This window comes from Giraffa tippelskirchi, chromosome 5, assembly GCF_054371585.1.
Source record: "Giraffa tippelskirchi isolate mGirTip1 chromosome 5, T2T-mGirTip1v1.2.pri, whole genome shotgun sequence".
Classification (NCBI taxonomy): domain Eukaryota; kingdom Metazoa; phylum Chordata; class Mammalia; order Artiodactyla; family Giraffidae; genus Giraffa; species Giraffa tippelskirchi.
The window spans coordinates 182,280,682-182,305,040 of NC_137279.1; the positions used below are offsets into that span (position 1 = coordinate 182,280,682).

General features: G+C 43.0%; 1 protein-coding gene and 1 long non-coding RNA gene across 10 annotated transcripts; both read left to right on the forward strand.

The window, feature by feature from the left end:
• Positions 1-681: 681 nt before the first annotated feature.
• On the forward strand, positions 682-23,351 carry MEAF6 (MYST/Esa1 associated factor 6). Of its 9 annotated transcripts, XR_014055145.1 has the most exons (10): positions 682-794; positions 1,996-2,111; positions 6,307-6,394; positions 6,583-6,628; positions 16,288-16,480; positions 17,472-17,554; positions 18,942-19,033; positions 20,356-20,385; positions 21,176-21,209; positions 21,711-22,531. XR_014055145.1 is itself a non-coding variant. In XM_081495249.1 (8 exons), the coding sequence occupies exons 1-8, from the start codon at positions 705-707 to the stop codon at positions 21,717-21,719; spliced, it is 606 nt and encodes a 201-aa protein (XP_081351375.1). In that variant the 5' UTR covers positions 682-704; the 3' UTR covers positions 21,720-23,351. The 9 variants fall into 9 exon arrangements, 5 of the variants coding, with proteins under 5 accessions (XP_081351375.1, XP_081351376.1, XP_081351374.1 ...); XR_014055144.1 differs by lacking the exon at positions 20,356-20,385 and having other exon boundaries at positions 21,711-23,351; XR_014055142.1 differs by lacking the exon at positions 17,472-17,554.
• Positions 9,238-13,770, forward strand: LOC145507820 (uncharacterized). The gene is made up of 2 exons (XR_014055146.1): positions 9,238-9,306; positions 10,979-13,770. It is a non-coding gene; the product is annotated as an uncharacterized LOC145507820 (long non-coding RNA).
• Positions 23,352-24,359: the final 1,008 nt, after the last annotated feature.

A 24,359-nucleotide genomic window follows, 5' to 3' on the forward strand; every position in this document is an offset into this window, starting at 1 on the left:
AGATGGCTGGATGGCATCACCGACTCGATGGACATGGGTTTGGGTGGACTCGGAGCTGGTGATGGACAGGGAGGCCTGGCGTGCTGTGATTCATGGGGTCGCAAAGAGTCCGACGCGACTGAGTGACTGAACTGAACTGAAAGGTTTTTACCCGGAAGGTGACACATTTGTTTTCTAAAAACAAATCATCCTGGCACCACTTTGGATAATGGATTAAATGGAGCTAAGGATAGAAACAGGAGGCTGTTGGAATAATGTCTCCAAAAATGAGAGCCAGGATGAATGAGGGAGGTGGCAGACAAAAGAAAACAGATTTGAGAGCTCTGCTGGAGTCAAGCCTCAGGACTTGGTTTTGGATCGGATTAAGGGGGTGAAGAAGGGTGAGGCCGGTACACAGGTTTCTGACTCAAGTAATTCCGCGGACACTAAAAGTCATTCACTGACGAGACTTCCGAGAAGTCTTATTTTGGACACGGAGAATCTGCAGTGCCGCAACGCGGCCGGGACCTAGGGCAGAGGCCATCCCTGGGGTCCTCCTGCAGGGGCGCGCGGAGCCCGCTGGTGGGAGCTCCGAGGGGTGTCCAGCGCGCCTCCGGAAGCCGCGCGCGCAGGCGCAGTGTGGCGGCGGGCGCCCCCTGGCGGGCGGTGGCGTGAAGGGACCGCCCCTAGCCTGGCGCCGCCGCCGCCGCCCGCCTCAGCCCAACATGGCGATGCACAACAAGGCGGCGCCGCCGCAGATCCCCGACACCCGGCGGGAGCTGGCGGAGCTCGTGAAGCGGAAGCAGGAGCTGGCGGTGAGGGCCGGCACCGGGGGTGCCCGGGTGGGTGCCCCCGCGCCTGCCCCCGTCTCCGGGCCCGGGCCCAGCCGCTCCGGGCCGTTCGTTACTCCCCGGGCGCAGCGCGGCGGCTGGGAGTCCGCCGGCCTGAGGACGGCTGCGCATTGCGCGGCCCGCCGGCGCCTCGGCTTCCCGGCCGGGCGGATCTGGAGCCGGGAGCCGGGGGCGGGGCGCGGAGCGGGGGAGGGGGAGGGGGAGGGAGGCTAGGCTGGCGGAGGCGTGGAGAGAGGATGGCGCCCGCGGGTGGGGGCTTCCGTGAGGGAGCCCTGCAGCGGCGAGGGTCCGCGAGCTCCGCGGGCTGGAGGAGGGCGGGCGGCTCTGGGCTCTTGGAGCGATTGGGCGGCAAGCGTGCCGGCAGGGTGGAGGAGATCGGCTCGGGCTTGGCGGTGTGCTCTGGGGAGCGGGGGTGGGAGACGGATGTGGGAGGGGAGACCCACACATCCATTCTGACCTTTGGAGGATGGAGGGGCGTTAATGTCTTTGCGGGGAGTAGGAGTAGATCCGTTGGATGGGGCTTTTGATGGGCAGGCATGGGATGTGTTTGCGGACATCTTAGAAGATGACAGGTGAGGGGGAGCGGACTCAGTCTAGGGAATTAGGAATTGTGACACGCGCCCGGGGCTCCTTGCTCCCTAGTGGCTAAGCCCTCCCTCCCCTTGCGTTTTTGGCTTGAGCACCGGGAGGCGCATCTTACCTGAAGCTGCCCTTCCAGGTTTCCATAGCAACCGGCAGCCCAGTGCAGGCGGCCTTTCGGAGCTTGCAGGGAGGGGAGCGAGTTGGCGCTGGAAGGCTGCTCACCCGTCCTTCTCCGGTAGCGGTATCTTTTATGCGTGGGAGGAGAGACTGCTCACCTTCCTCCGCGGAGTTACTTGACAGCTGGGTTTCCACGAAGCCTCTGAGTATATGCAGACTTTTGCCTGGGTGTACATTTTCCTGGGGACAGACTCTACTTCATTTTATTCTTAAAGACACGCAGCAAGACAGGTCTAGACTGTCTTGTCTGAAACAGCCTGCTCCTGCCCATGTCATCCCTCTCTCCACAAGCCTGGCTCGCTGTCGTTGAACTTGAATTTCTAAGCCTGATACCAGGATTTCAGTTTGCTCTGACTTAATGCTTGCATGTAAAAGGCATAAACTGCTTCCTTGTCTTTCACCTCAGGAAACACTGGCAAACTTGGAGAGACAGATCTATGCTTTTGAAGGAAGCTACCTGGAAGACACACAGATGTATGGCAACATTATTCGTGGCTGGGATCGGTATCTGACCAACCAAAAGTGAGTTACAGGCCTGTAGTGTTGCTTTGTCGGAGAAGGCAATGGCACCCCACTCCAGTATTCTTGCCTGGAGAATCCCAGGGACGGTGGAGCCTGGTGGGCTGCCGTCTATGGGGTCGCACAGAGTCGGACACGACTGAAGCGACTTAGCAGCAGCAGCAGCAGTGTTGCTTTGTGTCCTAGTAATGTTTGCGTTTGGGGCTTCCCTGGTGGCTCAGTGGTAAAGAACCCACCTGCCAATGCAGGAGATGTGGGTTCCTTCCTGGGTCAGGAGGATTCCCTGGAGAAGGAAATGCCAACCCACTCCAGTATTCTTACCTGGAAAATCCCATGGACTGAGGAGCCTGGTGTGCTGCAGTCCATGGGGTCTCAAAGCATCTGACATGACTTGCAACTAAACAATAACAACTGTATTTGTGATTAGGACTATGTATGTCCTGGGTAGTAGCTTTGGAGGGAAGCATTAGTAAGGTGGGGCGGACAGAGGTCTGCATTTGAGCTTCGACTCTGGTTCAGCCCCTGACTCACTGAGTAACCCTGGACAAATCCTACATCTGTACAGTAGGGGAAGTCTGGCCAATGCCACAGGGTTGTGTGAGGCTTAAGTGGAATACAGCATATAATACTTTATATACCAGCATGCCTCTTGGTATTTTGTACGTTTTAATCAGTCAAGAGTTCCACCCTCATAGGATTTGCCCTGCCTGTATGCCAACTGTGCCATGGTTTGTTTTAGTAATATTATTCTTAAAAACTTTCAGATTTTTTTGAAAATTTTCGAATCTAGAGAAAAATTGAAAGAATAGTTCATTATCTCTTGATACCCTTCACTGATCACTAGTTGTTAGCTTGTTGCCATGTTTGCTTTCTCTCTCTTCTCTTTTTGTAATTTATAAGCACACACCCCTATGCAGGCATGCCTGCTTAGTCGCTCAGTGGTGTCTAACTCTTTGTGACCACACGGACTATAGCCCGCCAGGCTCCTCTGTCCGTGGGATTCTCCAGGCAAGAATACTGGAGTGGGTAGTCATTACCTTCTCCAGGGGATCTTCCTGACTCAGGGACTGAGCCTTGGTCTCCTGCATTACAGGCACGTTCTTTACCATCTGAGCCACCAGGGAAGCCCATACATCCCCATATCTATACTTTAAAAAAATTTCTTTTGAAATAATTATAGATACATAGGCAAAAAACAATACAGAGAGGTTCCATATACCCTTCACTCAGTTTTCCCCAGTGGTTGGGTTTTATGTAACCATATAGTACAATGGTAGAACCAGGAAATTGACATTGGTACAATGTGTATGTGTAGTTCTGTCATTTTATCAAGTGGGTAGCTTCCTGTAACCACCACTGCAGTCAAGATATAGAACTGTTCTGTCTCCACAAAGATCTCCCTCATGCCACCCCCCTGCAGTTGTATCTCCCCTTTCTTCCATATATATGTATATATCAGTTCAGTTCAGTTGCTCAGTCGTGTCCGACTCTTTGCAACTCCATGAATCGCAGCATGCCAGACCTCCCTGTCCATCACCAACTCCCAGAGTTTACCCAAACTCATGTCCATTGAGTTGGTGATGCCATCCAACCATCTCATCCTCTGTCGTCCCCTTCTCCTCCCACCTTCAGTCTTTCCCAACATCAGTCTTTTCAAATGAGTCAGCTCTTTGAATCAGGTGGCGAAAATATTGGAGTTTCAGCTTCAACATCAGCCCTTCCAATGAACACCCAGGACTGATTTCCTTTATGATGGACTGGTTGGATCTCCTTGCAGTCCAAGGGACTCTCAGGAGTCTTCTCCAACACCACAGTTCAAAAGCATCAATTCTTCTGTGCTCAGCTTTCTTTATAGTCCAACTCTCACCTACTTTTTGCTAAACCATTCAAAAGTTAAAAGCAGATCTTGTGACACTTCGTCCCTAATTGTGTCAGCAGATACCTCCTAAGAATAAGAACATCTTTCTTTCTTTTTTTTTTTTTTTTTAAATTTTTTTTTGGTGTGGGTCATTTTTAAAGTCTTTATTGAATTTGTTAGAATATTGTTTCTGTTTTATGTTTTGCTTTTCCGGCCACAAGGCATATGGGATCCTAGCTCCCTGGCCAGGGAATGAACCTGCATCCCTTGCATTGGAAGGTGAAGTCTTAACCACTAGACTGCCAGGGAAGGCCCAGAACATCTTTCTTAACGTAACCACAATTATGCCTAGAAAATTAGCACTACAACAATAGTATTATCTAACATACAGTCTTTATTCATATTTCCCCTGATGGTCCCCAGAATGCATTGTGAGCTTGTTTTGAACCGGGCAGTGTTTATGCATTGCATTTGGCTGTTCTGTGTCTTTAGTCTCTTAATTTAGGATCTTCCCAACCTTTTCAGTGGTGAGCTTGTTTATGACATTATCTTGTAGAATGTACAAATTCTAGGTTTTTCTTGTTGTGACTTCATGAGGGATCCTTTAAATATTTTTGGCAAAAATGTTGCGTTTCTGATTTGTGTACCTCTTGTTTACCTCCAAGTTGTTTTTTCTTTTTTTGACTGCCCCATGCCATATGCCGGATCTTAGTTCCCTGACCAGGGATTGAACCTGTGCTTCTGCAGTGGAAGCATGGAGTTTTAACCACTGGACCTCCAGGGAAGTCCCTGTTTACCGTTGTGTTATCAGACAGCTCATAATGACAGATTGCCCCATTGTTGGCTGCTAAGTTTGATTCTGTAATTTCACAATTGCAAAAGTTATTTTTTTCTCTTCATAATTAACAATTAATTTCAGAGGTTATACTTTTTTAGAAGTGTGAACATGCTACTCCCCCAATTTTTGTCACTGGTTTTAGTGTCCATTGTTGATTCTTCTCTGAATCAGTTATTATAATGGAGGTTGCAAAATGATGATTCTAATTTTACTGTTCCTTTTACATTTGCTGCTAGCATTCCGAAAGAAAAGTCGTCCCTTTTTATCTTCTTTCCTTTTCAGTCTTTCTTTCTCTCTTTAGAATCCTTGTAGACGCATGGATTTAAAAACAAAACAAAGCAAAACCCCCAAAACCCCAGTATATTGGGGTCTAGTACTGTCACTTTTTTATGCTAGAGGTTTATTTTATTATTTAGTATAAATTCATTTATTGAAATCTATACAAAGAAGTACATAAATCATGAATTTACAGCCCACTGACTTTTCACACCCCAACACACCCAGCATTATTGTTTTTGATGCTTGTTAGTCACTCAGTTGTGTTCAACTCTGCAACTCTATGGACTCTCGCCTGCCAGGCTCCTCTGTCCATGGGATTCTCCAGGCAAGAATACTAGCGTAGGTTGCCATTCCCTTCTCCAGGGGATCTTCCCGACCCAGGGATCGAACCCCGGTCTTCCACATTGCAGTCAGACTCTGCCAGCTGAGCCACCAGGAAAGCTTAATTTGTCCGCAGAGTGGCCAGAGGGAGCCTCCCCAAGCCGATCCTTTGACATGACCCTGGTATCTGAGCACTTGGTTGCTTTCTGTCACCTTGTCCTTTTCTTGTCCCAGGCCTAGCATCTGTCATTTCTCTGAGGAACCCTGGTTCTTTCTTTAAATTTTTAAAATTCAGGTTATTAAACAGAGATACTTCATAGCACTAGTCTGTGCTAGATGTTTTTAATAATAGGCATTAAAATAAATACATATTTAAATACATATTGCTGCTGCTGCTAAGTCGCTTCAGTCGTGTCCGACCCTGTGCGACCCCATAGATGGCAGCCCACCAGGCTCCCCCGTCCCTGGGATTCTCCAGGCAAGAACACTGGAGTGGGTTGCCATTTCCTTCTCCAATGCATGAAAGGGAAAAGTGAAAGTGAAGTCGCTCAGTCGTGTCTGACTCTTAGCGACCCCGTGGACTGCCGCCTACCAGGCTCCTCCGTGCATGGGATTTTCCAGGCAAGAGTATGAATACATGAAAATGACTCTGAACCTAAAGCTGAAGTAATCCCATGTGTCACAGTGGATCACATACCATACATTGGAAAATACTGCTATGTACATAGGCACTCAGCATGAATGTCGTTTTGGTCAATCCAAGTGGTGTGGAGGTGTTTCCGTATTGAACTTGGTAATTTAAAAAAAAAAACAGACTTTCTTATATTTGACCTGGGGCGTCCTCAGCTTGAGCCATAGGAGTAGCTTGGTGCTTAACAATGAGTTTCTTGTGTGTGTTTTAGAAACTCCAATAGCAAAAATGATAGAAGGAACCGGAAGTTTAAGGAGGCAGAGCGGCTCTTCAGTAAATCCTCAGTTACTTCAGCGGCTGTAAGTGAGGTGGGGGTGGGGGGAGGATCGTTCTGTGGCCCATTGTTAAGGAAGCCCTCAGTTAAATTTCTGTGCGTGTTCCCTTGCCCGTCTGTCTGTGAGTTGGTTGTCTCCTTCCTTTCTGTCTGTGAGTGTTCTCCTGAGACCGGTAATAATTTTTTTGGTAACTGGAAGTTTTTTTCTTTTAGGCAGTGAGTGCTTTGGCAGGAGTTCAGGACCAGCTCATTGAAAAGAGTAAGTTTATTTATTTATTTTTACTTTTTCATCGATTTATATTTGAGCTACCATCACTTCTATATTTAACTTCTGTCCAACTGTGTATCTGAAGACTGCATGTCTTTCTCTTGCCTCTTTCTGAAAGTTAGGAGCCCTTTTGGAGATCCTTAATCATGTCTTTCTCTGGTGGAAGAAACTGCCATGTCCTTCCTGCCTTTTCAGTCACATGAAGATTGACTTTAGCTGCTCAAAGACACAGAAATATGTTTTTACTCCTGTTAAGTCTTAGGAAATTTTTTTTTTTTTTAAGTTAAAAGTAACCCTTTCATCATGGAAAATTTCAGACATATCTAATAAATCCCCGTGTACCCAATTTAATCATTCTTAGGAAATTCTGATGCTATGAATGGAATGTACCTGTGTGTTCTTAAATTTAAAATGGAGAGCTGATTGTATTTACTTTGTTGAGAAATTGTATCGTTCTCTGTACATAAGCCATACAGTCTAACCCCTTTCTAATTTCTAGTAATGAGACTTAGAGCTGCAGGTTTACCTTTCTGCATCAGACTCTAGGTAGATGTACTGGATGCTCTCCCTGTGGATCAGGTCACTCTGAAACTCACCCTGCTTTTTGTACTGTGGCTGGGTGCTTTCCCATGGCATATCTTGTTGTGGGATCCAGTTGTTTTGTTTGCATTAGGGCAGTGATTTGAGGAAAATAGATTTTGGTAGTTTGGGAATTAGAACTACTCAGTGACTTCAATTATTATCTCTATATATGGATTTCTGAGTTTTTAGCCTCGTCCCTAACTCATTTCCCTGAGCTTTAGTTATGCATTTCTAGAAAATTCTAGAAAATGTCTTCTAGACATTTCACTCAGTCAGACTCATTTTGTCTAAAACTGAGCTGTGCCGTCTTCTTCAAAGTGTGTCTGCCTAATTATTTTGTTAGAGTATTCTATTCTCCCACCTTCAAAACTTGGTAGGTGGCTTTGACTCCTCTCTACCAACCTCATCAGTTGGACTAAGCCCTTTTTTTTTTTTATTCCTTCACTATGACTGTCAGAATGGTTTGCTTTGCCTTTCACTCTTTTTTCCTTGGTATAGAATCTCTCCCTTGTCCCCACATTTTTGTATAACAGATTCTATAGAATGACTCCTATGTTCTTGATCTTTGGTGGCAATGGAGGAAACAACCTTTTCTCTTAGAATTTGTACTTGCATGTCTTCAGATCTCAAGGATTTTGGAGTTTTGTTATTTTGGGCATTTATTTTCAAACTGTTTTGAATATTTTCCTCAAACATGCATTGCTTTTGTTTCCTTTGGCTTCTTATGTACCTGCACTAGGAAGAGAATGGATTAGCACAGTCCCAAAGGGGAATTGTATGCTAATTAGTGAAACATTGTATATTTTTGTTAAAAGAATAAAGTAAAACAATAATGAAAAACAAAACAGGCAGATTTTATCCAGTTCTTATGTAAAAAGTATCAGCAGTCTCCCCTGTCTGTTTTACTGGGCTTCTCTGAAGCTTTCATCAAAGCAACCCCTCCGGCATCTACATCATTGTGCAGGTAAGTGATGCTTGAGCGTAGTTCTCGGTGTCTTCCTTTCTGCCTTTTAACGTTTCATGTTGATCTGAAGTCACTGCCTCAGAACTGTTCAGTAGCTAGTCCTTTAAGTAGAGTGTCTCATTTGTAGATTTATTTAACTTAAAGTCTGATGTTACTTGCTCTAAGAATGAGTTGCTCAATTTTTATGTCAGTAAGAGGCGAACTTGTGTCTGATCGTGGTGGCAACATCAATCGACTGACCACCTTACTGTTGTACCCTGAGATATTGTAACCCAGTTCTCTTGCTGTCACTTGCCTTCTGCTTCCATGAGCTGAGGAAGAAAATGATTATTACTTTGTGGTTTCACTTTGTACTTTAACCGTGGTTAATCTAGTGTCCCTAGCTCCAGTCCCTCTTACAAACTGCTTCTAGACTAAAAATCCTAAAACATAGGTTTGCACAGAGAATGCAAGACATATTAGTTGTTTGGTGTTACTTCCCGGTTCTGAAATTTAGGATAACTTCCTCTCGTTGTATCCTTCTGGCAGCTCTTTTACTAGCACATAACCTTGACTGATTGTTTGGAATTTGACTTGTGTGTTTATAGATCTCAAGCATGTTGAGATTTGAACACTTACTTGTGTTCTGGACATGAAGGAAACACTTTACTTTGCACTATCTCATTTAATCTAAAGCTACTCCTTGAGGATGCACATAGATTATAAGTTCCGTGAAAGTAGGGAACATGGCTGTAGCCCCCAGTGTCCAGCTCGATATCTTAATCATAAGAGATACTCAACACATGAGAGACAGAATTCCTGTTTTACAGACGAGAAAACAGGCTCGGAAAGGTTAAGCAGCAAATCAGTTCTTTTAGCATCAGCTTGTATTGTCCCCCTAGATTAGATCTCCTAGTCTGATAGTTATGACTTCTCTCAACTGTCACTTCTCAAGCTCTCTGTTTAAGAGGTGTTGTTTGATTTATTTGTTCCAAGTACACCTTGTGTTTTCTCACCTCTGAGCTTTTGCTTGTGCTATTTTTTGTACTTATTTTGGCCTCTCATTTCTTTCAAGGTCCAGTGTAAATTCCACCCCTGCAGTGAAGCTTTTCCAGAATAATTCACTCTTTCTTCTCTGACTCCCGTAATGCTTAGTATCCATATCAGCCATTTAGAACATCGCTTACTGCCCAGGCTCTCAATTCTTAGGGCTTTGATTTGATGAAGGCAGCTTTGTATGTGTTTGCACGTGTGTGGGGGTGTATGTGTACTGGCTTTATAGAATATGACCAACTGATGCATCCATTGACTCAGAACTCCCATAGCAACCCCCTAAATGAGTCAGCAGTTGGTTTTGCTCCTGAATGTATTTGAATAGAACTATAACATAGACAAAATTTGCTGTGTCTAACTTGCCTTTCTTCCTTGTCTCCCACCCTTTTAGTTAAACCTTCTCTCCCCTGTGCCCAGCCCCTCCTCCGTTAGTCCCATGTCCCTTCTTTCATACTGGGATCCAAAGCTTTCTTATTTTTTTTTTTTAACTTTTATTTTTAATTGGAGGATGATTATATAGTTTACAGTATTGCAATGGTTTCTGCCATACATCACCGTGAATCAGCCATAGGTATACCACGTCCTCTCCCGCTCACCTCCCTCCCCAGCCCACTCCTCTAGGTTATCAAAGAGCACCAGTCCAAATTTTTTGTGACCACATGCCCTGTCAGCCTATTCCCTCCCCAGCCAGCGCCTCCACCATTTGCGTTTTCAGTGACGATTGTTTTATTTTTTCTAATTTTGGCTGCGCCGGGCCTTTGTTGTGGTGCACAGGTTGTCTCTAGCTTCGGTGAGTGGGCTTCTCTTGTTCTGGCACTCGGGCTCTTGAGCGCATGGGCTCAGTAGTTATGGCATGCGGGCTTTTCTAGTTGCGGCGTGCTGGCTTAGTTGACCCACTGCATAGACAAGTGTGGATTCTTAACTGCTAGACCTCCAGGGAAGTCCCAGGAGATGATAAATTTTTACTTGAATAAATAGAAATGGGTAACGGAGAGAAAGACTGTCCTGACGATACTTCCCCATCTTACACTCATCTTTTTATATTTCATTAGATCTTTTTTTTGGACTTCCCTGGTGGCTCAGACGGTAAGGAATCTGCCTACAATGCAGGAGACCTGGGTTTGATACCTGGATCGGGAAGATCCCCTGGAGAAGGGAATGGCCACCCACTCCAGTATTCCTGCCTGGAGAATTCTGTGGACAGAGGAGTCTGGCAGGCTACAGTGGGGTTGCAAAAAGTCGGATATGACTGAGCTGGAAAATTAATATGTTCTCATTACAAGTCAGGCTATTCAGAGGTGAATGTAAAAAAGGTTATTTATTTCCTGAGGTAGCCAGCATTAACAGCTCGGTTTTATTCTAACATATATTTCTGGACATAATCACACACACAGAGCTGGAGTTTTTTTTTTAAATAGAGATGGTGGATCTGTGCATACTTTCTGCTTTTAACTGTTTTGTCACACATGGCCCTGCCAGTTCACACACTGAGAGCAGTGTTGAGTTGTGATTAAAGAGTGTGATTTGGAATCAAGCCATCTGGTTTGAATCCCAGCTCTACAGCTTCTGAGCTGTGTGACTCTAGGCAGGTTCCTTAACCTCTCCAGCCCTCCATTCCTTTCTCTGTAAAATGGACGTCATAACTGTACAGCTTTTGTGAGGGTTCTGTGTACTAATATATTTAAAGTGTGTGCAACAGTACCTGGCTTATGGTAAGGTATTGTTAGTGTCTTATATTCTCTTCTGTCTTTTTTTTTTTCTAGCCATGCCATGTGGGAGCTTAGTTCCCTGACCAGGGACAGCTAGGGAAGTCCCATAAGATTTCTTTTTTTTTTTTTTTTTGGCTGCACTGCTTGACATGTGGAACTTCCCCAATCAAGGATTGAACCCATGCCCCCGGAACCCATGCCCTCTGCAGTGTAAGCATGGAGTCTTAACCACTGGACCGCCAGGGAGGTCCTAGCATCTTGCATTCTTTTTAAAAGCTGGAAAACACCTGCTAGTCTGGTTGTGCCTCCTCTGTTGATGAATATTCCCATCATCTCCGTTTTCCCCACTGTGAACAGTGTCACAGTAAACATCCTTGTACCCATATGCTTTTTTATAATGCAGTTTTAATTTCTGTATGACAGTATCCCAGAAGAGGCATTACTGTGTCAGAGTGGTGTTCATAAATATAGTCTACTTACTGTCCGTGGCATAAAGGGCAAGGTGTATGTGGTCTTTGTCCCCTTTCCTGGCACAGAGCCCCTAAGACTCTTGGATGCTCCAGAGTATAAAGAATGACTAGTGTGCAAAAGAGCAGTCAGAGAGCTTCAGATGGGATCTGTTTCCCTGAAAGACTGATCCTTGATTAGAAGCTTGGAACTTTGAGCCTTACCCCTGAAACCTCTAGGGAGGGGTGAGTTTGAGATTGGAGATTGAGTCAATTAATCATACCTGCATAGTGAATGGAAAAGGAAATGGCAACCCACTCCAGTATTCTTGCCTAGAAAATCCTATGAACAGAGGAGCTTGATGGGCTGCAGTCCGTGGGATCACAAATAGTTGGACATGACTGAGCGACTGAACACGCGTAGTGAAACCTCTATGAAAACCCCTAAATGATGGAGTTACCGTTGGTGAACACGATGCGGCACTGGAAAGGTTCCCAACCCAGAGAAGGCAAGGAACTCTGCGACCCTTCCCATGCCTGATCCTGTGTGCCTTGTCCTTTGGCCTGTTTCTGACTTGTATCCTTTATAATTAACCAGTAACAGAAAGTAGTGTTCCTGAGTTTTTTGAGCTATTCTAGTGAATCATCAACCTCTGATTTATAGCTGGTCTGTTAGAAGTATGGGAGGCCCAGGACTTGTGGTGTCCAAAGTAGGGCGCACTCTTGTAGGACTGAGCCCTTAAACTGTCAGGTCTACTGTGACTTCAGTAGTTAGGGTCAGAATTAAGTTGAATTGTTGGTATCTGGGGAATCAGAGAATTGGTTGTTGGTGTTGGGAAACAACCCTGGACTTACCAAAAAGAATCTTGTCATTCCCATTCTTAAAGGCATACCTTGGGAGAAATCATTGGGATAAAATAAGAGAGAAAAAGATCATTTTATTATTACTCTTTATTAGACTAAATTTTCAATCTACACAGATAGAGACAAAATAATGAATCCCTGCGTACCTGTCACACTGCCTCCCAACCATCACACCATGGCTCGTCCTGTCTCATCCACACCCTACCTGCCCTCACCTCCACCCCCTGTATCATGTTGAATGTCCCAGAAATCTACCCCTGTCTTGTGTACACTTCACCATGTGTCTCCTAATGATCATTTTTAAATTGTGGTGAGAACATTAAACATAAGATCTACAGATGTTTTAAGTGCACAACGTGCTGTTAACTGTGCAGAGTTGCGCCGCAGATCTCTCATCAAAGAGCGACACACCCCACTCAGCCCTCCCCCAGCCACCAGGGCCCACCACTCTGCTCTCTGCCTCTGTGAGTTTGACTGCTTTCAATTCCTCATAAAAGTGGAATCATGCAGTATTCGTTTTCCTGTGATTGGCTTATTTCATTTAGCATGATTCCTCCAGGTTCATCCATGTTGTGGCATATGACAGGATTTCCTTCTTTTTAAGGCTGAATACTGTATTCCATTGTTATGTATATATCACATTTTCTTTACCCAGTCATCTGTTGATGGACATTTAAGTTGTATCCACATCTGGGCTATTGAATGATGCTGCAGTGAACACAATGAGAGTGAAAAAGTTGGCTTAAAACTCAACATTCAGAAAACTAAGGTCATGGCACCCGGTTTCATTACTTCATGGCAAATAGATGGGGAAACAACGGAAACAGTGCAGACTTTATTTTTTTGGGCTCCAAAATCACTGCAGATGGTGACTACAGCCATGAAATTAAAAGACGTTTGCTCCTTGGAAGAAAAGCTATGACCAACCTAGACAGCATATTAAAAAGCAGAGACATTACTTTGCCCACAAAGGTCCATCTAGTCAAAGGTATGGTTTTTCCAGTAGTCATGTATGGATGTGAGAGTTGGACTATAAAGAAAGCTGAGTGCCGAAGAATTGATGCTTTTGAACTGTGGTGTTGGATAAGACTCTTGAGAGTCCCTTGGACTGCAAGGAGATCCAACCAGTCAATCCTAAAGGAAATCAGTCCTCAGTGTTCATTGGAAGGACTGATGCTGAAGCTGAAACTCCAATACTTCGGCCACAATGCGAAGAACTGACTCATTGGAAAAGACTCTGACACTGGGAAAGATTGAAGGCAGGAGGAGAAGGGGACGACAGAGGATGAGATGGTTGGATGGCATCACCCACTCGATGGACATGAGTTTGAGCAAGCTCCCGGAGTTGGTAATGGACAGGGAAGCCTGGTGTGCTGCAGTCAATGGGGTCGCAAAGAGTTGGACATGACTAAGCGACTGAACTGAACGGAGATTTAAGTTAAGATATGTACATTTCTTTAGACACAATGCTGTTGTACACTTAATACACTACACTATAGTATAAATGTAACTTATATGTACTGGGAAACTAAGAAATTTGTGTAACTCTCATTATTTTGATACTTGCTCTGTTGTGGTGGTCTGGAACCGAATCCACAAGGTATGCCTGTATTCCATTGCGTGGATATACCATTTTTATTTATTTATGCGTTCATCAGTTGTCAGACTTTTGCGTGCTTAGTTGCTCGGTTGTGTCCAACTCTATGACCCCATTGACTGTAGCCCACCAGGCTCCTCTGTCCGTGGAATTTCCCAGGCAAGAAGACTGGAGTGGGTTGCCATTTCCTTCTCCAGAGGATCTTCCCAACCCAGGCATTGAACACATGTCTCCTGTCTCTTCTGCATTGCAGGTGGATTCTTTACCCACTGAGCCATCAGGGAAGCCCACAGTGAATAATGCATCTGTGAACATTTATGACCAGTTTTGTGTGAACATGTTACCATTTCTCTTGGGTGTGTACTCAGGTGTAAAGTTGCTGGTGGTTTGTTAACTCAATGTTTAACCTTTTGAGGTGTTTTCCAAGGTGATGGTACAAGTTTACATTCCCATCAGCCCTGTTGGAAGGTTCCAGTTTCTCCACAGCCTCACCAACACTTGTTACTGTTTGTCTGTCTATTATAGCCACCCTAGTGTTAGGAAGGGCTATCTCCTTGTAGTTTTGTTTTGCATTTCCTTAATGACTAATGATGTTGAGCATCTTTTCCTGTGCACCTTGGCCATTTGTATATCTTCTTTTGAGAGCTGTCTATTCAAACCCATTGCTGATGTTTTTAATTTTTTTTTGTCCTCTTGAGTTCTAAGAATTCTTTATATATTCTAGATACAAGTCTTTATCAGATATATAATTTTCAAATACATTTTCTCTCATTCTGTGGGTTGTGTTTTTTTTTTCAAGTAGCATTGATTTATAAGTGCGATATGTACAACATTATAGTTTGACTTGTGTATATACTACAGTGTGCTCACTACCAAAAGTTTAGTTTCCATATGTGACCATATACTTGACTCCATTTGCCCATTTTGCCCCTGCCTCACTCCTGTGGGTTGTGTTTTTACTTTTTGGGTGTAATTTGCAGTTCAAGAGTTGTATATTAATGATATGGTTCACTTTACTTATTTTTTCTTTTGTTATGCTTGGTTTTGTGGTCTTATCTAAGAAACCATTGCCTAATCCAGTGAGTTCTAAGAGTTTTACAGCTTCTGCATTTAAGCCTCTGGTCCAGTCTTGAGTTATTTTTTATATATGGTGTGAGATAGTGTTCTAACTTCATTCTTTTGTGTGTGGATATCCAGTTATCTCAACACCATTTGTCAAAAAGACTGTTCTTTTTTCATTGAATTGTCTTGTCATCCTTGTTGAAAATCAGTTGACCACAAATGTAAGGATTTATATCTGGACTCTGAATTCTGTTCCCTTGACCTGTATGTCTGGTCTTAGGCCAGTACCACACAGTCTTAGTTACTGTAGCTTTGTGTGGTAAGTTTTGAAGTTCTTATGCTAATTTTTTAATGAAATTCGCTTTGGTTTCAGGACCGGATTGGTTAGTATACTTTTTCTAGCTTAACAGTATTAGAGCTCCCTCTTCTGTTTTCAAAGGCGGGGATTCATCACTGCTGAGATCTGCTTCTATTTCTCCCTTCTGCTTTTTGGGGACTACCTCTTTGTTTTAGCTGTCATATCCTTGTGCTACTCAATTTGAAATCTCTTCCTAGAAGTTTATATTACAAAGACGTAACAAGAAGAAAGCTAATCCTTGGTTCTGCTGTTCACCTAACTCCTTTTGAAAATTTTTCGAAACAGGTAATGTACACATATTTAGGATTCTTCATCACTTCAGTAAAGTGAAAGTCTTCTCCTCCCCCATCCTTTTGTATTAAGAGTTTCAAGGAATTCCTTTCAGGAAGAAAAAGTGTACCTTCACCAAAGTATGTGTAGTTTTTCTTAAAAACATGTGTTTATACAAATTGTTCTTGAATTTGCGTATTTAATGTATCTGAGGGATATTTTAAAATTGGGAATATGTGTCAACTGAAAGGTATTATTACCACTTTTAAAATAATATTCTTAAGGCTTCTCAGAGTAACTTAGCTGGTGGAGCTCTTCTCCTCTTGGCCCTTTTTCTTGATGGAAAGCCAAGATTCCTGTGCAGTTTGGCAAGGAACCAGGGCCAGCTGTAGGATCTTTTCCCAAGGTCATCTCTCACCTCCTGAAGACCTATATAACGTTTTTGATAATGCTTCTTGTGTAATTGTTAATCCCATTAGTGTATTTTGTGTTTCAATAACCGCTATGTAGCGAGGTTATTTTGTATGGTCCAAGCTCTCAGCTGTCCTTAGATCTGTTGCCTCTGGTTACACTGTTTCAGGTTACAAGTTTTTCAGCACTCTGGTAACTTTGATGCTTTGTATGTATCTTCCTGTCAGTTGGAATATGTGGTCCTTGAGGGTAGGACCATATATTGTAGTGCTTGAAAATTCTTTTCCGGACTGATGGACAAACTGCCTGAGGAGTACTGATGATGCTTTGGGGGCCTTGTGTTTCTTCCTTCCAGGGGAGCCAGGAAGTGGGACGGAAAGTGACACTTCTCCAGACTTCCACAATCAGGAAAACGAGCCCAGCCAGGAGGACCCTGAGGATCTGGATGGATCTGTGCAGGGAGTGAAACCTCAGAAGGCTGCTTCTTCCACCTCCACAGGGAGTCATCACAGCAGCCATAAAAAGCGAAAGAATAAAAACCGGCACAGGTCAGTGGCAGGGACCACACTTTCCCAACCCCTGCACCTCTGCCCCGTCCCCAGCCACTTAGAGCTTCCACTGACCACTGCCGTGAAGGGTCTTTACTGGAATAAACGTTCTTCAGGATTGGTGTGGTCTTTCTGTTGCTGATGAGAAGAAACTCATTTGGTCGAATGAAGCAGGCTAATTTTTCTATAAGGAAGGAGTTGGTGGGCATTAGAGTAACTGTGAAGGTAGACATCCTGCTTACTGCTCCTAATGTGAAAAGTGAAAGTCACTCAGTCGTGTCTGACTCTTTGTGACCCCATGGACTGCAGTCCGCCAGGCTGCTCTGTCCATGGAATTCTCCAGGCAAGAATACTGGAGTGGGTTGCCATGCCCTTCTCCAGGGGGTTTTCCAGACCAGAAAACTTTTGTTTAGTATGATGAATTTGAAATCCTTTTAGAGGAGGAAAAGGGGACTAGAAACGGAATCAGTGTACTGGCATTTGGAAAATGCCACTAGCATGTGTTGTCAGGCTGTGTGCATGCGTGCTAAGTCGCTTCAGTCGTGTCCAACTCTTTGCGACCCCGTGGACTGTAGCCTGCCAGGCTTCTCTGTCCGTGGAATTCTCCAGGCAAGAATACTGGAGTGGGTTGCCATGCCCTCCTCCAGGGGATCTTCCTGATCCAGGGATTGAACCTGTGTCTTTTATGTCTCCTGCATTGGTAGACGGGGTTTTTTACCACTAGCGCCACCTGGGAAGCCTGTTGGGAAGCTGCAGAATGGGCTAAGTCTTTTGCTCCTAGTCCTGATCCCTGCCTACTCTTATTCCCTGGAGGATGGAGAGAATGAGCTGATGTGCCTTTTTGCTTTTTAAATACAAGGTTTGTGATTGCTTATGATTTCTCTATATATCTTCACAAATGGCTTATTTTAGTGTCAGAGGAACAATATAAAGGCTACAAGATACAAGAGCGCCTTCCTAGATAATGTTTGTTCACTGTGTTTTTTTGTAGTGCCTAATGAGCTAGGAATCACACCAGTGGACAGAGAGGTCAGGTGTTGCCCAGAGAGGATTTCAGCATTCACTCTGCTTGGGGTTTGTATGATAGTGCCGGGGCCTCTTAGCTCAGGTAATTTGAAGCCGTCCAGTTACACTCAGAGAGGGAAATTCTTACTTTCTCCAGGAAGGAATCTTGTCCTGGCCTCAAACCTTCTTCTGGGAGGTATGAAAACCAGACATCCACCTGGCTGGCTTTTGTCCTGCTCCTCTTAGGAGCCTGCATGCTGAGGAGATGAAAGGGGGTGTGCAAGGATTGGGTGGGTCCCCTGTCTTTCAGTTTGCCTCTGGGCTGAGCTCTCCTGTAGAACATGCCCTCACGCACCCAGGGTATTATAGTTGTTAGCTTGATGGATGTGGCAAGCAGGGATAATATAGAATTAACTCTTAACAGGTTTAAGCCTCCTTGGCATCAACTGATTCTTTAATTCTTTTAAGAGTTTTTCTTATCACTGGTTGTGGTGGTTTTTAGATGCAGGAGCAGTATATACTCCAGATAGTGACTGAGGACTGCAGCTTAACATTTTTCTGCAAACCAAAAATCACCATGCCAATCTCATAAGCGTAGTAAGAGAGAGCAAAAATTGCATTGTTCTGTCTCCCCCTTTTTTTTTTCTTAAGTAAGGCTACAGGTTATTTGATTACTGAAAGGACTGATGCCAGTTTATCATGAATAGCAGAGAACCATACTCGTAAAAGTATTTTTTTTTAATTGTCAAGATAACAAGGTTATGCTCTGTGTTGCTTTCATTAAGTTTACTCCAGTGTCATTTTAAATGGAATCATTTATTTTCCTATTTCAGAGTATCTAGAGGAGGGGATAAATTCCTTGAAAGTTTCTGGGACATTTTTTTCTATTCCTGGTACAACAGACTCTCTATAGCTGTTGTTTATTTCAGGTTATACCTTATTTTCCTTAATGATACAAACAGCTGATAAAAAGGAATTAGACATCGAACTTAACTTTCTCCTTGCAGATTGCTAGTAGATTTCCATAGGAACAGCTTTTCCTGCCTTTCTTCTCCTGACCTTAGGAGCTAACTCCTTCCAGAAGAATACTAGGATTTAAAAAGATCTTCGGTGTTAGTTATTGCCTTCACAGTGGGGTTTTTTGTCTGGAAAGCAGAATCCTTTTGTCATCCCCCTGGTTTAGCATCTGGCTGATTTCTCTGTGGGCCTTAGGGATGACTCACCTGCCCCAAGGGAAGAGAATGGAGTTGATTTCCTTTCTTCCTGGAGAAAACACGTTTAGTATACCTCCTCGGATTCCTGCCATCTTTAGTCTGGAATTGTGTCTGGCCCAAACCCCTCGTCCCTGACCAGTGTCTTAGTGGGTTCGACAGATTGAGGGGGTTGGGGTGGAGGGAGCACTTTGTCTACACATGTTTGTGACCTTGATCCCAGTACAGTATTGTTTCTCCTCCAGTGTTCCACACTCCATATCGTCAGATAAAAGTCAATGGTAAATTATTTCAACAAAGGTATGAATACCCGCCATGTGCCAGGCATTGTTTAGTGGTGAGTAAACAAAGTGGAAATAAATAGGTACCTTAGCAAAAGAAATAACTTTTATTTGACCTTTTCAAGAATATGAAAATCTATCAAATAATTTTTAGCATTCATAAATGATCATAAGATTCTAAATTCTTATGCTTTACATGATATCGGAACAGTAAATCCCAGTGTGTTTAAAGAAAAAAGTTGAAATTACAACCTATAGCTGCCCTGACAGGTTTGTACTACTATACCAAGCTCTAGAATCCTAGGTAGTTTATGAAGTTTTCATTAAGTAGGTACAGTCTACTTCTTTAGTTTCTGATCAAAGTTAGACTGAAAGTTAAATTTCTGACAGTGCTTGGTTTGTACACTTACTGTATACTTTTCCCAAATGTCTTAAGTGAAACTGTTGCGTAAAGGATGTTAAAGTTAAGCTTTATTCCAAGCTTTGCTCTTGCAAACATTAGCTAGGAGGAAATAACAGCCGTTTTGCATATTGTTTTACCATCTATCTACAGCCTGAAAGGTTCTGGAACCTGCTAAGGACGGGTGTCATGCCCCTGGTTAATGTCTGCTTTGGAGGTCTGCCCCAGCCCACGGTCCTTTAGATGGCTCAAAGTGGCCTCCTCTGGGCTTCTCCCAGCTAGACTCCTGTGGCTTGGGTGCTTGTAGATGTCAACTTCCCTGCAGACTTTGGTGTTCCATGATAGTAGTGCTGACATAAACAGTTAACTTGCCTCCCACCATTTCAGGGGCAGGGTAATATGGCTCTATGATTTATGGAATAAGACTCTGATTTGACCCTTGGCTTCTAGCGTGAATGCTGGAAAAAGTAATACCGTATTTGGACACAAATATAAAACCTGAGTTAGAAATTGCGAAATGTTTTTTATCTCCAAAAATTTATGATGTTTTAATCTTTCATTTTAGCGAAAGTCCATTATGCTGAGTTGTTGGTACTGTCTTCAAAGCACCTTTCATTGTGTGACTAAACCCTTCTTTCTCTGTTTCTTCTAATCCCGTTTATTTTTCATTACAATTAAATATTTTAAAAGTTCTAACTCTCAATTTAGCAGCTAACAGAAAGCCTGTAGGTATCTATAGTTTTCTAATAAAATAACTTTACTTATTATACTCTTTTCTTCTGATATGAAATCCACTGAAGGAAGGGAGTCTTCCAACCCCAGAATCTTTGGTGCTTTGATGTTTGAAACTTTGTGGCTTAAGATTCTTAAAACTGATATTGTTTCTACAAACTTGCTAGGGTGGCTAACCAACTAATTTATTCAATTAGTATATTATTAACGTCTATTGCTTTCTTCCTTTCAAATGCTGCCCCTCAGCCCGTCTGGCATGTTTGATTATGACTTTGAGTAAGTTTGATTTGAACTAGTCTTTGTGCTGTGTTGTCTAGTGTTTAGAGACCAGTATGCCTTTTTGAGACATTTCTAACCCAAAGTTTATCTGTTTAATTATAGGTACGTATATTAGGTTAGGCTGGGAAGTTTTTTTAAAAACAAAAATGTGATTGAGGTAACATTTTATTTAATAAGTTAAGCAAAATTAAGTAAATTTCACTTTTATGCACTTCAATTTCTTGAAAAAATAAGATAACCTTTACTTTAATTCATATTTAAATTGATGTCCCAGCTTTGCTTCATAAAGAGGTTAATAGTTTAAGATCTTGATATTTTGCTGTGGAAAGATTTAAAAATTGAAATTTGTTCAATTTCTTTTGTGTTTCATGTCCAGAAATACAAACTCCTAGTCTTTTTTCTGTTCTTAATTACTCTTGTGTCTCAGACAGCAATGTAGTTGCAGAACTAGTATATTAACGTAGAACATGTCCTCTTAATCGAAGCCCTTTAACGTGTCATTTTGGAATAATTTCTAAAAATTGTATGGCTTTCATAACTGCTGTTGTATATTTCTTTTTGAGTCATCTAAGTTTACCTTGTGGCAAGAGTATCTGCTCATGTTTTTAATAAATACTTGCTCAATAATATCTGGGTAAACAACTAAATATGACTTAGTCTAATGAAGAATGTGGATTTTACTTAACCAAATAGTCTTTGTTATAGCTTGTGCCCTATGCAGTAGCTGGTTTTTGGACCCTTTTTCTGTAAATTAAAATGCAAATATCTTTTATCTTTCCCATCACAGGATTGATCTGAAGTTAAACAAAAAACCACGAGCTGTAAGTATCAGCCAGATCATTTCAGAGAGGCTGGAAATTTTGAAAATGGTTAGAAAGATGTATTTGCCTTCAGAGCTTGAGTGTTCCTAATCTGGGGTCACAGTTCCCGTTTTAAAGCCTGGGGTGTCCATCTGGACACACTTCAACTTTTAGATTGATATTCTTTTGTTATGTTTTGGAGAGAGAAAGGGTCACACATTTTTAACTGAAGAAAAATTCCATTTGATTAAATAATCAACTGTTCATACTACTCTTTCTCACATCCTCATCCTCCCCACCCCCCGCCATGCCTCTGACTGGTGAGTTCTCAGGTCTAATAAGGAAGAATTGATGCTTCCATCCCTTTGTGGACTCAGAAGACAGGCCACTTTCAGATGTGAAATGTCCACTGCATTTGAAACAGAATCTTGATTACAGAACAGTCGCCTGGCAGGGTTGTTGATGAGAATTTATCAATGTTCTGCTGAGGGTAAGTTGGGACTTTTGTTTTTCTCTCTTCAGGACTATTAGAAGACTCGTTAGTGCAGACGCTTCCAGGCTGTAGAGCCCTGCTTCCCTCCTCCGACCTCACAAAGATGAGCATCCTTCACCTGAGTGCGTAGCCATCCACCTCTGCTTTCCCAGACCCCAGTGCCTGTGACTCTGAGTTGTTTGTTCTGAAATGTGGTGACAAACAAGTCATTTCCATAAGACCACATTGGATCATTTACTTTGTGTCACTTTTAGTAACAGAACTGCAGGAACACGCATGACATGGTTATACTCCCAACAAATTGCTAACTGTGCATTCCTCCCTTCTCCTAACGAATGTCCCCCCGCCCCCCGCCCCCGCCCCGAACTGGCTGGCACCAGCTTCATCCGTCATGCGCATGGAGAAACGTTCTCTGGGTCTGTTTTGTGCTGAATGTAGAACACAGGTCACATTTCAGAGGGAGGCTGTAAATATCTGAGGTTTTCTTTGTTTGTGTTTTATCATTTTTCTATTATTGTTTTTACCATCTTATTTTCTTTGGGGACTTTTTGTAATGCCATTGTACAGCTCGTACCTTCCTGCTGACATATCTGATAATTGTTTTGTGCAGTTGCCAATATTCTTAACTGAATATAATCTGGTTTACCATAAATAGAATGGGACTTGGCTTTTTGTTTTTCTGGAGAGGGAAGGTAAAGAGTGTTTATTTAATGATTACCTACCTTAAATCTTTCTGAGTTGAAAGCAGTTTCATGTTCAAGGAACAAGAAAAACTGAAAAACATAAGTTTAAATCAACCCTTTTAAAATATTTTTATTCTTTTGTATAAATAAAATTTCACAGGCTTTGACTTCTCATGCTTTACTTTTTTAAAAAAAAAATTTTAATTGAAGGATAATTGCTCTACAGAATTTTGTGTCATGCTTTACTTTTAAACCTGAGATCGTTTTTTGGGTTTTTTTCACTTATTTATTCGTATCATGCCTTATGGAAATTTCTCTTTTTCCAACTTTTCTCTCTTGATGGTATTTGCCTGGTTAAATATTGCTGTAAAAATCACTAAGGCAAATGGAAGGGCTCCAAATTGTACCCAAAACTGGTAACGCCTGGAGTTCTAGAGCAGAGTACATGACAGATTCACGGAAAGGCTACGACACCGGCAGATGCCCCTTCCTAACGGAGTGGGTGGGCTGAGGAACCTGCTGATGGTCGTTACCTGCCTCCGGAGCAGTGGCCACCCACCTTGGCTGCACATTGTAATCACCTGGGATGCTTAAAAAAACACCGATGCCTGGGTCCTACCCACCCCACCAAGACTCTTACTTGGGTATAGTCTAATAGTGGAGATACTCTTTCTTTCCAAGAGTCCCTGGCATTCTGATAAGAAGCCAAGTTGAGAGCCACTGCTTTAGGAGACTGGATTGTTCGATTTAAGTCCTATGTCGTGGATCAGTCTAAGGGATAAGCTGTGGGGCCTCAACTTTCCTTTGACTCTATTTAGTCATAGCCCTTTACGTACGTCCATATCTTTGTTAGGAAAAATATGTCCCATTTGTGGTAATATTGGTAGAGTTAAAATATGGATGGTGGCTATTATCAAGACACATCTACCTTGTCAAATGTTTGCAGAAGCTTTCACTCTTGTTCTCAAATAAACTTTCTTTTTTTGACTCTGTGGCTATTTAGATCTCTTTGCTTATGTCTTTGGTAGTAGAACTTCAGGCATTTTTTTAGGAAATATTTTCTTATATATAGACTTTTCCAAAAAACACAGACAAACCCCACTAAACTGAAGACAATGGAAACCAGAAACTTTCTGTATCCCTTTTTGTTTTTCTGTTTCTCCTTTCCCAGGAGGAAACGATGGGATCTCTGCAGTTTCCTTAACCCAGAGGACAGCACGCAGCAAGCCTGAAGATAGTTTTGACTCTCATAATTGGACATTTGCTAGAGACAGAATAAGTGAAAGTCGCTCAGTCCTGTCCGACTGTTTGCAACACCATGGACTAGAGCCTGCCGGGCTCCTCTGTCCATGGAATTCTCCAGGCCAGAATGCCGGAGTGGGTAGCTGTTCCCTTCTCCAGAGGATCTTCCCACTCCAGCTCTCCCTCATTGTAGGTGGATTCTTTACCATCTGAGCCACCAGGAGAGCCAGAGATAGAATGCCTACTCTTAAAAAGGTGTATTATTAAGAGCATATCTATGTATATGAATACCTCTGTATATATATAAAGTCATGATAAGAGATGGGTAGCTTTATACATATTTTCTCTGTGAAGTTGCATCATTGATAGGAGACCTCCAAACTTTTCTGTAAGTTGGCCAGGCGTACTGAAGATAGAAGAGCCTGAGAGATTGTCTAGGTTCCCTGGTTTAGGAAAAAAAACCATCAGGAGGTCTCTGTCTAGCATGCCTGTGATGTTTGTAACTTTGGTTATCAGCTAAGTTTAAGTTTGCTTGACTTAAAAAGAGGATAAGGTCATGACTTTGATTTTAGCGACCATGCTAGCAGAGGAACATGTTTACTGAGGTGGCAGTTGCTTTCAAAAGCTCCCCTGTGTAACATTTGGAGGTGGTCTGCTGCGTGGCCTGCATCCTCCCATCCTAGCAACCCCTGCCGTGGAATTGTTGCTAGGACCACCGAAAAGGTGCTGCCTTCACCACGTTGGTTGTGTTTG

Excerpts from the sequence above, each read along its gene's own strand:
- MEAF6 (XM_081495248.1), top strand. The coding sequence starts at position 705 with ATGGCGATGCACAACAAGGCGGCGCCGCCGCAGATCCCCGACACCCGG. Across the intron at positions 6,395-6,582 it reads CCTCAGTTACTTCAGCGGCT|GCAGTGAGTGCTTTGGCAGG; the intron begins GTAAGTGAGGTG and ends TTTTTCTTTTAG. Across the intron at positions 16,492-22,038 it reads CCGGCACAGGTCAGTGGCAG|CGCCCCGAACTGGCTGGCAC; the intron begins GGACCACACTTT and ends GCCCCCCGCCCC.